Raw genomic sequence first — 13,135 nt, 5'->3', positions numbered from 1 at the left:
ATATATATAAATTAGATATAATAAATTAAAATTTTTCCCAGTAAACAGGAATGAATTAAAATAGATTACAATTTTATCTATACAAATACGTATTTTAAATAAGAAAAACTTTTTTTTAGATTTAATTGTATTTAATTAGATTCAATTAGATTTAACTGGATTCAGTTGAATTAAAAAACTACATTTTCTATTTAGAATTTTGAATTAAGAAATATTTACAAGACACAAAAGAAGCTAATACTATTTTTAAATTGAAAGGCATAGAGATATACTTCATACAATTCTTGTAAATAAATAAAAATGCATTTAGATTCATCTTAACGTTCGCGAATGCGTATTTTTGAAAATTCAAATCCATTTCAATCTATTCTCATTCACTGGGCGATTGAAGAAAAGCGGATTGGAAATAGAATTAAATTATACATTAATTTATATATTTGTACATCGATTTCCATATATTGTAAGTTTAATTTTCTTATAAATAATTAGAACACTATATTATACATATATTAAAGATAACAAACATTGCATATAACTACAAGTTGTCTTTTATATAGACATTAAAAATCCATAAAATTTTCTTTTTATGTAAATGATACTTTATTTGCTATTTTTTGTAAATACTTTCTGTATTGTATAAATATACATAAAACAATTTAATTCTAAATAAGAAATAATCTCATTCTGAAAATACAGTAAGTATCTCCAAAAAGAAACACCTTTCAATTAAAAAAATTAATTTGTTTGTGTACAGCATTTATTTACTCATCATAAAATATAATTTAATAAATATGAATGGGGTTTAAGTAGTTTTATAACGTATCGAAGAAGAGCCACTTATATATTACCCATAGTACTCCAATAAAGATAATAGTTTTTACCATTCTGACGAGCAGATATACTCTAGAATATAAAATAAATGCTATTAATATTCATATTCAAATTTTGATTATATTATATCTCTTATACTATATTATACAAGGGTATATTTAAACTCTATCTTATTATTTAATATGCACTAAAGCTTTTATCCATTTTTCCTTTTTCTTTATATTTAATTCTATATTATTTGTGTTATATAGAATATATTGGAAACAGTAAGTAATTTATGTTCAATATTTTTATAAATAATTATTAAAAATATCTTACCCTATCATTCAGATAATAAATATAATATTAAATTTGTAATTAAGATTTTGAAATTTTTGACATATTTAACTGAGATAAAATTACTAAGAATGTTAATGTTAATCATATATTTTTTATACATAATTAGAATCGTTTATTCGTTATTTTCTGAATTATGAACTATTTTTACCTTTTATTATGTGCTTTGACTGTATCTAATCGACTCATGTCTTCATGAAGAAGAAACTTTTTTCCACCAATGGCACTATTTCTTCATATTGTAAAATAAATACTTTTTGGTTTTAAATTATCTTTATTGTAAATATTATCTATTTGAAATTAAAAATATGATACACACTTACTTGCAATACGTTTTAATATCAAGATTAGAACAATCAAAAGAAAACGAATCAAGATTGTCATGTGGTATTAAAGACGTCAGAGTCAACCTATTGATATTGCTGTATTTCCATTCATGGAATGAAAAGTAACTCACAGCACGATTGGCCACATATACTCTTCTTTGGAGTTTTACTAACCTAATTTACACTTTACTTATTAACAAGATACGGTTTAGTTAATACAGCTTTAATACAGTTATATATCTCAATCTGTGGATTGAGAATTCAAAAATATAAATTAGAGAAAAAACAAGAAATTTGGAAAGAATAAGTACATTTTTTTTTATAGATACATAATCATTTTATATAATAGTTATCTCTAAATATGTATAATAATAAATCTAAATAGTAGATAAAGAGAAATAATATTTACGTAAATTGTTTTATACGAAGGAGGAAAATATAATAAGACTGTTTTTTAGCTTTGCTCAGGATTTTTAGAAAACAATTTTTTCATATTATATAATTATAATGTTAAAAATAGGAATGTTAAACATTTATCTATTAGATTCATTAGCAGAAACGTTAAAAATAATCGTTAAATAAGAAAAACTCAATTCATAATTAATACTCAAACAACGCAGTCTGAAATTATGATATAAGTTTGATTTTAAGTCGACGCAAAAAACGTCTAATGATCTGATTTTAGACATTTTTTGTTAGTCTAGATATATTGTTATAGTATCTAAATCCTTTTCATGACTAATAAATGAATTATATAATAAAATATTTTTTCTCATTATACAGCTCTGTACCGTTATATTAATGTCAGTTTAGATTACGTCTATCACCCTTAAGATGAAGACGAATAGAACTCATCATGAAAAAATTATTTTTTTATTATTCCTAACATAGATAGCTACAAAAAGTAAGTGATCACTGTTGCTTACAGACTGAAGTTTCCGATGTCAAGTTTGTGATTATTACTTCAATATTTTTCTTACTTTATCTTTTTTCAATTTATATTACAATTAGATTATTTATTTTATTTTCTAATTTTAAGTTTTTTATACGTATTAAACACTGCGATCGTGACTTTGAAGCATTTTTTGATGATCAGAATTCGACGATTACTGATTAGGTGTAATATTTATATTATACTATACTTAGATTAATAATAATTAATTATATGACTTTATTTAATGACTTTATGTATCGAGTTTCATTCCTCTCTAATAGCTATTTTTGATATTTTTAATGATCATGCAATGAAAAAAAAGTAATTTTTTTTAAATCCTAGTCGTAAGAGAATCGATCGGGGACAAAAGTAACAAGGGGATAATAGTAACATTATTAATATTTCTTAAATTATAATAGATATGTGTATGCTGTTGTATAGTAAAATTCTGTAGACAAATTGTTATTGAATCGTTTGTTATGCTGATTATTGCGGAACGTGCACGAGTGTAGAAGCAGAAATTACTTTTTTCATACATTAAGATTATATTGTTTACACAAAATAAAAAAAATTTTTTTTTTCTTAATAACGAAGGTATAATATATTATCTTAATACGCTTTAATGATTATCTGAGTTGATGCTTTGCATATTTAAGTTGATTTTTATCTAGATTTTTATTTAAAAAATTTACTATAAATCATAAAATACCATTAGGCGACAATAGTAACATTGATGCCTGGAGTCAGTTTGTAACGTTACAATTGTCTCCGAACTTATTTGATTTTGTTTTAACATTATTTTGTACAATACAAATTATTTATATTCTTCTTCAAAAAATGCTGTTCACAAAAAACGCAAGACAGATAAGAGAAAAATTATAAAAGAAGTGTCTTTATACAAACAGACATTTAAAGAGGTTATAAACCGCCAATTATCTATTCGTGTAGCTGCAAGAAAGAGTATGACTTATGTAATTGTGTTATGTACTTCTGGCAAATGTGGTACAATTATTTCTCTCTACTGTTACAATTAGGACGGTTGTAACAAAACTTCTCATAGTTTTTAAACAAACAAAACTTTTTTCTAGTTATATAAAAAATTGAACCAAAACAAATTTTGTAGCTGAATAAATTCTACATCTAAAGATACATATTTTTTAAATGTAAATATGTATTATATTTTAACAATTATAACACTTCAAAGTCAAAATGTTATTTTTGTCCCCGGTCTCTCCTACTAAAAAGTGGCCTTATTCTTTCCTTCTAAATATAAAAAAGGTAAAAATGGTAAAAAAAGGTAAAAATGGAGAGGAAAGAAACCAGTTTTATATTCAATTTAAGACTTACATAGGTCGACGTCCAGTGAATATTAAAATAAGGTCTATTAACATAGCAGGTAGAATATGCAATAATATTGTTAGTATATAGAATAGAACAAGATTATCGGTTAATATTGTATGAGGTGTCCAGACAGTTCCTTCTAAAGGTATTTCATTCACAATATTAAACATCATCTTTATACAATCTTGATATGTTATGTATTTTTGACCTGTGCAATTTACAACTAAAGGTGTCTGTAATGTACAGGAATCTGTAATTCTAATGATAAATAAAATTAATTAGAAGATAAATAATAATAGACTGTGAATTTGAATAAAGTTTTATAAGATTTTCATTAAGTTTTAGAAAAATAATTTATTTCTTATGAAATTTTTAATTTATATAAAACACAACATATTATTAAAAAGTATCAATCATTTAATACGGTTCAACAACCTATCTGAAAACATAAATATTTAAAAAAAACTATTAATAAATTATTTAAAAATTATTAGTTTTATTTTACACAAAGAGAAGATGTAGATAAATTTATTCGAGAATTAATTTTCAACTCTTTTAAATGTATGTATGTATGTATGTATTTATTATTGCCTTCACTTTCGTGTTTACAATTTCTTCCGATTTTTCCATTTCCAATTTTACAATTTCTTTTAAATGTAATCTCTTTGAAATTAGAGAAAATATAGCAATCATATAATAGTGAGATGTAACAGAATTAATGCAGTTGATTACTATATTGTAAACATGGATTCATATATTGCCAAATAAAGAAAAAAGTTTTCTAGTGTATTTATAATCTAATATAATTAAAAATACAAGCATATTATATACCTGTGATCATACGTCGTTAATCCTACCTTCCAAGTTACGACTATTATTGCCTTGATGACAATGTCTACTGGTATTGCATCTTCATTAACAGTTTTATTCAAACATGCTACTCGTAATATCCCTTTTCCGCCGCCAATAAAAAGTCCTATCGGACCATAAACATTATCTAACCATCCTGGGATAGGTTCTTGTAATGTTGGTATTACTAGGATATAAAATACAATTATTACATTATTATTATAATTACACTATCATCTAGCAAACACATTATTTGTCATCAGCTTTCCAGGTACTCGATTTTGTTGATTAAATTATTTCTTGCATATTAAATTATTAATCAAAATTACATAAAAATGTTATAAAGCTCTATAAAATATATTTAATTTTTGTCTATTGAGTTTCTCAAGTGCTAATAAATATCACCTAAATGTCGATTTATGAAAACATATTTTGAAGATTCATTTAATTAATTATATTCCATAAATATAAAAATTAAAATAAATTCGTTTCTAAACTATATATTAAAATATAAAAATATACATTTATTCTTTTTTTCTATTATATATATTTTTAATAGTATAATTATTATTACCAAAAAGAAATTTCGTGCTCTGTCAGTGCACATATTTTATTTTATTTAAACAGTGAAAATACAGATATTTAGCACCCCACAGTAACGCATTAAGACTAGAAATTATTTTTAATATAATACTAGAAGAAAGACTACATACCAATGGAAGGTCTTACAATCGCACAAGGTAAAGAGGAAGAATAATCTTGTATTACCTTTTCCGCTAGGTTTTTTGAAAAAATGTACGTATTGGGTGCATAGTCTAAACACCTGTACATAATTTTAAGTGCATATAGACTTAAAAATTTGAATATGATTAAATTCTTATAAATAAAACAAAATATTCCAGTACACATGTATATAATGTATGAATGCATAATCGATTTTGGTTTGTAACTTACTTAGCCGTAAAAACGTTTAAAGTATGCTCATCCGATGTCTCAACTATTTCAATTATCTTTTGCCAATCAGCCATTGGCAGATATATTTTTTCATCTATGAATGGTTCATTCACATGTGCAAATGCTGTACTAACGTATAGTAATGCCTTTAACATATGAAAGCAATTAATTAAGAAATTACACTTTTTTAAAAATCTTTTTAGTTCTTATAATAGTGATATCAAAATTTATATTGTCAATTTTAAAACACAAAACATTAGAATAAATATTCTTCCAAATTTATTATATTTTAAAAGTTATTAGAATATTTAGGCTATACATATGTATATCATCATATGTATATAATCAGGTTTGGAAAAGTTATACTTTGTAAAAATAATTACAATTAAGTTACAATTAAGACAAACAAAAAATTAAGTACGTTTGAATTGATAAAAAAATCATACTCAAATTTTACATAATTATTCAGACATAATAATAAAACAATTTATAAAATTTATATATTTTTGCTTTGAAATAGAACACACACGTTTCTTGCCAAGCTTGGAAAATACATAATGATTTGTGTTTTTGAAGAACATTTAAATAAAAATAAAAGTTATTAATAAATTGTGTGACAGAGAATGATTACTTTAATACATAATTTTAGTTATTCTTTGACTTACAATTAAATTCTTCATACTTTGTGCTAAAATACAGATGTCTTTTGTTGCTCTAGTATTGGCAAATATGGCATACTTTAAACTGTTATTGAATCTCACACTCGCGGCTGCATGAATTATTATAGTCACTCTTTCAACCAGCATTTGCCTGTCCGTAGCCGACAAACCCAATCCTTTCTCACTGACATCACCAGAAATTGGAATTAGTTTCTCAAAATTTGAAGGTCGCTCTTTGCGCAATTTTTCAAATAGCTAAAATAGAAGATCGCTATAATTTATAAATTCTGTGTTATATATTCTTCTAAAATATTTTTATTAAATTTCTTATAAAAAATAGAATATTTAATTCTTAACTTAATGCATTCCAATATTTTATTACACTTACTATTTGAAAAATTTACAAATATTCTGTTGAAGAATATTTATTTTCAGCGATAACGTTGCAATAGCATTTAGAAAGAAATTTTGTTTACTAAACATTTATATAAATATAATAAAATTTTTTAAATCTTAAAATTGACTTAAATACCTTTAAGAAGTTTTTCAAAAATTTCTGTTTGTATATGCAACTTACCGGTAAGTTTAATATTTTCTCGAGCCTTTCGTTAATATTTGTTCCTGTTTTCGAACGCATTAACAAAAATATTTCGCGAACATCTGGACAAGATCGTAATATCTTTTCGATAAACACTTTACCCAGAAATCCTGTTGGACCTGTCAAAAGAATACTTTGTCCAGCGTAAAATGCAGGAATTGATTTGGCTGGATCAATTATCATTTTGTTCAATATTAAAAAAAAAATTAACATTAATAATACAAATCTATCGGAACAACGCAATACGAAGATATTGAAACATTCAAAATCGTTATCACCTTTGTTATATCGACATGGTAGAGGTCGATGAAACATTTATAGCTACTACGCGCGAGTTAAATTATATAATCATTTTATAGTAAGCCAATCGCTTTAATAAACATGAAATGATTGCAATTGTGCAGTGTTAAGGTTAAAAGTGCAAACATACATATATATATGTATATATAATATATATGTATTCAATAGTATTTGTATTTAGATATAAATGGATATACTGTTTATTATTTATAAAAATATATTGAAAAATCCATTTAAATAATAATAATTATTATAATTATAATTATTTATAGCGTAGATTGTTTATTATGTTTAAATATAATATTATTTGCTCTCTAAATCTGAATCAGTGAATAGTCACTAATTACCCAGTAGCATACTTAGCATTGATTAGTGAAGTTAAATTAAAAAAGTGAGAATGTTTAAGCATTATATAACTAAAATACTTTTTTTGCACGTTAATTTCAATCTTCCAATACCATTTTCATTGAATTTAAGCATTAAAACAAGGTTGGTTAAATCACATAATAACGATTAGCTAGATTAGGGATCTCACATTTACTGATTACCAGTGGCATACTTGGCACTGATATCAGTGATTATCCATTGATTCAGAGAGTGGTTTGAAAGAAGTAAAATATATATATATACAAAATATATATAAAGAAAAAAAATAGAGAGAGAGAGAGAGAGAGAGAGAAAGCCAAAATAAAAGTCTAGGGTAACTCCGACAAAAAAAAAATACGCCGCGCTGGAATTTACGCTGCAGAAGTAAAAAAAAAAAAATAAAAGTGGAGGTAATTTTCCCGCAACTACTGAATGCGTTCCAAGTTACGCATGAGGCGCATGGTGCATCATTTTGTCATTCTTTATTACTTGGTGAACAATAAAGACAAATAATACATTATGCGCAACTCGGAATGCACCTTCTGTTATATGCCTTTATATTATATTAGTATTGTGTTATGATTTCAGTATCTTAATGTTAATATTAATAAAACTATTTCGATTTGAATTGATTTATCACTGTAACAAGTAGCGCCACCATAAATTATAATCTACATAAAATAATTATTGTAAAAGACTTAGTAATTATTTCGCGAGAGGAATAGTAAAGCACGTTGTATAGAAAAATACAAGTGCTTTGCTTTCGTATTCTTTGTTTGTTGTCTTGTATATCTATTTGCTTGAAATATACAGCATTTTTAACAGATAGGATTTATGTCTAAAATATTCAAAGTGCGCAGATTAAATTCAGTGCACTAAATGCAATAAAAGCATTACATAGAATAAGTTTCTTATGTCATAACGTCTGTAATATATGTAGGAAGACTGTAATTATTATATATTACTTCATATTCATAGTTATCGTTCTTATTCCTTAATAAAACTTTATAAACGCATTTTATGTAAATGTATCATTTTACGTCTTATTTATACGCACTATTTGTACATTTTTTATGAGTCGTACATACCTTCCATTCTTATGGGATATACGGCAAAAGTGCTTTCAAAAAGTTTATTTTACAATATGAAAAATAAATATTTCGGATTTCTAATATTTTTTTTATAGTAGTAGACAGTACAAAGTTTTTACTCATATCCGATTACTTTAAACATAGTAAATAATACTTAATAAATTAAGTTTTTGATAGGTGTACAAATCGCAGTTATTATTTATTATTATTAGGCGTTAGGAACTCGAAAGCTCATTGCCGCAAATACCAAATCCCGCCACTGTTCCCGTCCCTGAGCCAGATCCCTCCATTTGTGACCCTCGTACCCCATTTCGTTAAGGTCCATTCTAATATTTTCTTCCTATCTACGTCTTGGTCTACCCAATGGTCTTTTCCCATCCGGTTTACCAATTAGTACAATACTTTATATGCAATTCGATTCTCATCCATACGCGCCGCGTGATCTGCCCATCTTAATCGACGCGATTTTATGACATTAATAATATCCGGACTATTATATAATTGATGTAATTCTGCGTTGTGTAATTTTCTCCATTCGCCCGTTTCCTCATCGCGTTTTGCCCCGATGATTTTTCGAAGTACTTTATTTTCGAAAGCCCTAAATCTTTTCTCGTCTTGTAATGTAAGTGACCACGCTTCGCTGCCATAAAGGACTACCGGTAAAATAATCGTTCTGTAAATTCTAATTTTTAAGCGCCTAGACAATATCCGCGAACCGAGTAGTTTCTTAACCGAATAGAAGCACGCATTCCCCAAATTAATTCTTCTCTTGAGCTCTTCTCTTATTTCATTAGTTTGGTTTAAAATCGATCCTAAATACTTAAAATTGCTAACCCGTTCAAAAATTTTATCACAGACGACCAGGTTTCCGTTATTATGAATATTCTGAATTCTATCAGTGACCATATATTTAGTTTTTTCAACGTTTATTTGCAGCCCCAGTTCTTTCGTTTTATCTAATAGAATTTTAGTGTTATTTATTAGTGTTTCTTTATTATCCCCCAACAAAGCAATATCGTCCGCATATGTTAATATTTGTGTTGTACCGTTCAACTGCAAACCATCATTACTCTTCTGCATTTCTTTAATAGCATATTCCAATACTAGATTAAACAGAAGAGGTGACAATGCATCCCCCTGCTTTAATCCGCTATGAATATTAAAAGTTTCCGACATTTGATTACCTATTCTTACTCTACCTCTGGTATCTTTTAAACAAACTTGGACTAAGTTAGCCAATTTTTTGGGTATCCCCCACCGAGTTAAAATTTCATACATTTTCTCCCGTTTTATCGAATCATACGCTTTTTTAAAATCAATGTAAAGTTGATGTACCGATTGGTCGAATTCCCATTTTTTCTCCAAGATTTGCCGAATAGTAAAGATTTGGTCCGCAGTCGATCTATTTCTCCTAAAGCCGCATTGATGATCTCCAATTATCTCATCTGCATATGGTACAAGCCTCATTAATAAAATATTCGACAGAATTTTATAGCATGTAGGTAAAAGTGAGATACCCCGGTAATTATTACAACTCATTTTGTCCCCCTTTTTGAAAATCGGGATTATAATTGAATCTTTCCATTGTTCCGGCAATGCTTCTTTATTCCATATTAAGATAATTAATTTCTGAATTTCTTCTATCAATCTACTTCCCCCCCATTTAATCAGTTCCGCCGGAATCAAGTCATTACCCGGTGCTTTGTGATTTTTTAATTTTTTAATCGCGCTTTCTACTTCTGAAATTGTCGGTTCGTTAATCCTAGGTTCAGCCGTGTGATACTCAAAATTCTCTATTTCCCGGTCGTTTTCAGATTCGACATTCAATAACCGATCAAAATAATTTTTCCATGTGTTTAAAACTGCCGTTGTATCCGTAACTAAATTATCGTTCTCATCTTTCACCATTTCCGTCCTAGCTTGGAATCCCTTTCTAAAATTATTTATCCCCATGTACGTGCCTCGTACGTTACTGCTTTTACAATTTTCATCTATTTCTTCAATTTTACGTTTTAAGTATTGACGCTTCTTAATTTTAAACATATTATGAGCCTCTTGCCTAATCTTAAGAAACTGATCCCGAGTTTCCTTCGTATTTTGAGCCAACCACGTGATGCGCGCTTCGTTTCGTACTTTAACAATTTTTACGCATTCTTCGTCAAACCACGGCTTGTTTTTGTTCCTTTTACAAAAACCAACCGTGGCCTCCGCCGATTTTACTATCGCGTCTCGTACGTTTTCCCAGTGTTTATCAACCGTGTTATCATCCGATTCATCTATTTCCTTTGAAGCCGCGAGTCTATTCGTTACTTCGACCGCGTATTTTATTCCGTTTTCTCCCTCGATCAAACCTTGTACATTTAGACGTTTAGTTCCAAACAACTGCCCGTTAGTTTTGTTTAGCGAAAGACGTTCCCTGATTTTGGCAATTACAAAGAGGTGATCCGAGTCGCAATCCGCCCCCCTATAAGACCTGACATCGAGTACGTTCGTGTGACGCCGTTTATCTGCAAGAACGTGATCAATTTGGTTACGCGTGCCTCCATCCGGGGAAATCCAAGTTTGTTTATGGATATTTTTGTGTTTAAAATACGTGCTTTTGACGATAAGATTTTTGCCGGTCGCAAAGTTAATTACCCTCACTCCGTTATCGTTACTTTCCTCGTGCAAACTTTCGAGCCCGATCGTTGGTCTAAAAATGTCCTCTTTACCGATTTTCGCGTTAAAATCTCCCACGACTATTTTCATGTAATCGTTCGGTAATTGATCCACGAGGTGTTCGAGTTCTTCGTAGAACCCGTCTTTAATTTCGCCATCTTTATCTTCCGTCGGCGCGTGTACGTTGATTATCGCGATCTTGTACCATCGGCCCTGCACAACGAGCAATCCTAATCTTTCGTTTATAAATTTAATGTCTTTTACCGCGGATAAGATTTTCCTATTAATCATAAAACCGATGCCAAGACTATGGATCTCCGACCCTCCATAGTGAAGCGTGTACGAACCCGCATTAAGCGAACCCTCCCCGGCCCATCTTGTTTCTTGCAACGCGACAACTTCTACCCCGTACCTTTCGACCTCCCCGACCATCGATTGAAACGCCCCAGGTCTGTAAAGACTTCGGACGTTCCACGTACCCACTTTGAAGTCTCTCCCGCGTTTTGACTTTATACGACATGAGTTCCCCGAGGTAGTCCCCACCCGGAGATCCGAACGGGGGACTAGTTTACCTCCGGAAAATTTTACCCCAGAAGAATCCATGGCGAGTTTTGGTTGTTTCAAGATAAAGTCGTTTCACGGTGTGAGCCTATCAAACCCACGCCCAACCCCCAAACAGGAGGACCATTCCAATCGGCTGTCCGCGACTGCTTATTCAATTTATTCGCAGCTAGCCTCTATCCTCAACCGAGATAGCGAGGCTTTTCCTCTATCCGCAACCCGAGGACGCGCTGTGTCGTGGTGATTGGGACCCACCCACCCCGGGGATCACTACTGCAACTAGTTTTCCTTCCCCGAGACTAGCGGTTGTTATGCTAACACAGACAAATCGCAGTTATACTAATTTAAATTGATAATAAAAAAAACGAAAACTGTACGATATACAATATTTATAGATAAATAATTGAGCGGAATTAGTAAAATAGATAATGACTATCCATAGAATTTTATTTTTGACACTGTTAATCAACGTATTAAAAATTTAATTAAAAATAGATATAAAGTACATAATGATCTGACTGACAAAGTCTGTGTGAATGAAACTGCTTCTTGGCTTACGGTTCCATATATTCCTCCTCACACGGAGAAATTTAGAAGATTTAATAAAAACGACATCAGGGTATCTTTTCATAGTCCTAATAAAATGGGTAAATACATAAAAGTACAGAAGGACATTTGTACATCGAACATTGAAGAGCAATGTAGTAAAATATCGTGTAACAATTGCGATGCGTCTTATGTTGGACAGACGGGCAGACAATTGAAAACCAGAATTATTAAACATCGTAATCATATCAGGCATAAAACGTCTGTCCGTTCTGTCATCACTGAACATAGGCTACAATGTGATTACGATTTTCAATGGGACAACGTTAAAATCTTAAATAAAGAGGCTTGTTATAGGAAACGTTTAATTTCCGAGATGTTTCAACATTAAGAAAAACAGTCTTAATTTACAAACGGACACTGAAGGTCTTCATAAGACATATCTACCCATTGTAAACAAAGTTTGACTTTTTTTATACTGACGGCCCGGCCCGTCTCCTCTCTCAGTACGTGGTGATTCGTTTCAGCGAGCGTGCACATTAGTCGATACACAATGTCCGTTTTTTCACGCCTGCATTCCACTCTTCTTTATGCTTTTTTATTGCTATTTGTTATATTTATATGGATACATTAGTTTTGATCTTTTACATATGTTTGTTGGTGAGTTTTTACTTTTTATCATAATTACGGTTGTTAATTTATTTAAGTGTACTTTTTTCATATAAGAATATTATCTCATTCTTTTCTTTTTTCTTTTTATCAACTAGAACTTTGCTAAGAGATAT

General features: G+C 29.2%; 2 protein-coding genes across 2 annotated transcripts; both read right to left on the bottom strand.

Moving 5' to 3' along the window:
- Positions 1 to 804: 804 nt before the first annotated feature.
- On the bottom strand, positions 805 to 7,028 carry LOC108755977 (fatty acyl-CoA reductase 1-like). The gene is made up of 9 exons (XM_018499481.1): positions 6,808 to 7,028; positions 6,237 to 6,485; positions 5,572 to 5,717; positions 5,331 to 5,440; positions 4,600 to 4,804; positions 3,775 to 4,026; positions 1,491 to 1,667; positions 1,319 to 1,399; positions 805 to 903 (listed from the first exon to the last, which is right to left on the bottom strand). The coding sequence occupies exons 1-9, from the start codon at positions 7,009 to 7,011 to the stop codon at positions 813 to 815; spliced, it is 1,515 nt and encodes a 504-aa protein (XP_018354983.1). The 5' UTR covers positions 7,012 to 7,028; the 3' UTR covers positions 805 to 812.
- A 1,298-nt stretch (positions 7,029 to 8,326) lies between these two features.
- LOC108755623 lies at positions 8,327 to 12,106 on the bottom strand. The gene is made up of 3 exons (XM_018498738.1): positions 10,160 to 12,106; positions 9,921 to 10,030; positions 8,327 to 8,332 (listed from the first exon to the last, which is right to left on the bottom strand). Exons 1-3 carry the CDS (start codon positions 11,844 to 11,846, stop codon positions 8,327 to 8,329), a joined length of 1,803 nt encoding a protein of 600 aa, XP_018354240.1. The 5' UTR covers positions 11,847 to 12,106.
- Between the last annotated feature and the right edge of the window lie 1,029 nt (positions 12,107 to 13,135).

This window comes from Trachymyrmex septentrionalis, unplaced genomic scaffold, assembly GCF_001594115.1.
Source record: "Trachymyrmex septentrionalis isolate Tsep2-gDNA-1 unplaced genomic scaffold, Tsep1.0 scaffold9, whole genome shotgun sequence".
NCBI classification, from domain to species: Eukaryota; Metazoa; Arthropoda; class Insecta; order Hymenoptera; family Formicidae; genus Trachymyrmex; species Trachymyrmex septentrionalis.
Note: the sequence above shows the minus strand (reverse complement) of the source record. Positions and strands in the feature narration are given on the sequence as shown.

What these genes read in the sequence shown, in the direction of transcription:
- LOC108755977 (XM_018499481.1), bottom strand. Translation starts at nt 7,011, where the DNA reads ATGATAATTGATCCAGCCAAATCAATTCCTGCATTTTACGCTGGACAA. An exon ending in AGAAAATATTAAACTTACCG is followed by an intron (nt 6,486 to 6,807) that starts GTAAGTTGCATA and finishes CTTCTATTTTAG; the next exon opens with CTATTTGAAAAATTGCGCAA. An exon ending in GATTGTAAGACCTTCCATTG is followed by an intron (nt 4,805 to 5,330) that starts GTATGTAGTCTT and finishes TTTATATCCTAG; the next exon opens with TAATACCAACATTACAAGAA.
- LOC108755623 (XM_018498738.1), bottom strand. Translation starts at nt 11,846, where the DNA reads ATGGATTCTTCTGGGGTAAAATTTTCCGGAGGTAAACTAGTCCCCCGT. An exon ending in GCCGGAACAATGGAAAGATT is followed by an intron (nt 10,031 to 10,159) that starts CAATTATAATCC and finishes TACCATATGCAG; the next exon opens with ATGAGATAATTGGAGATCAT.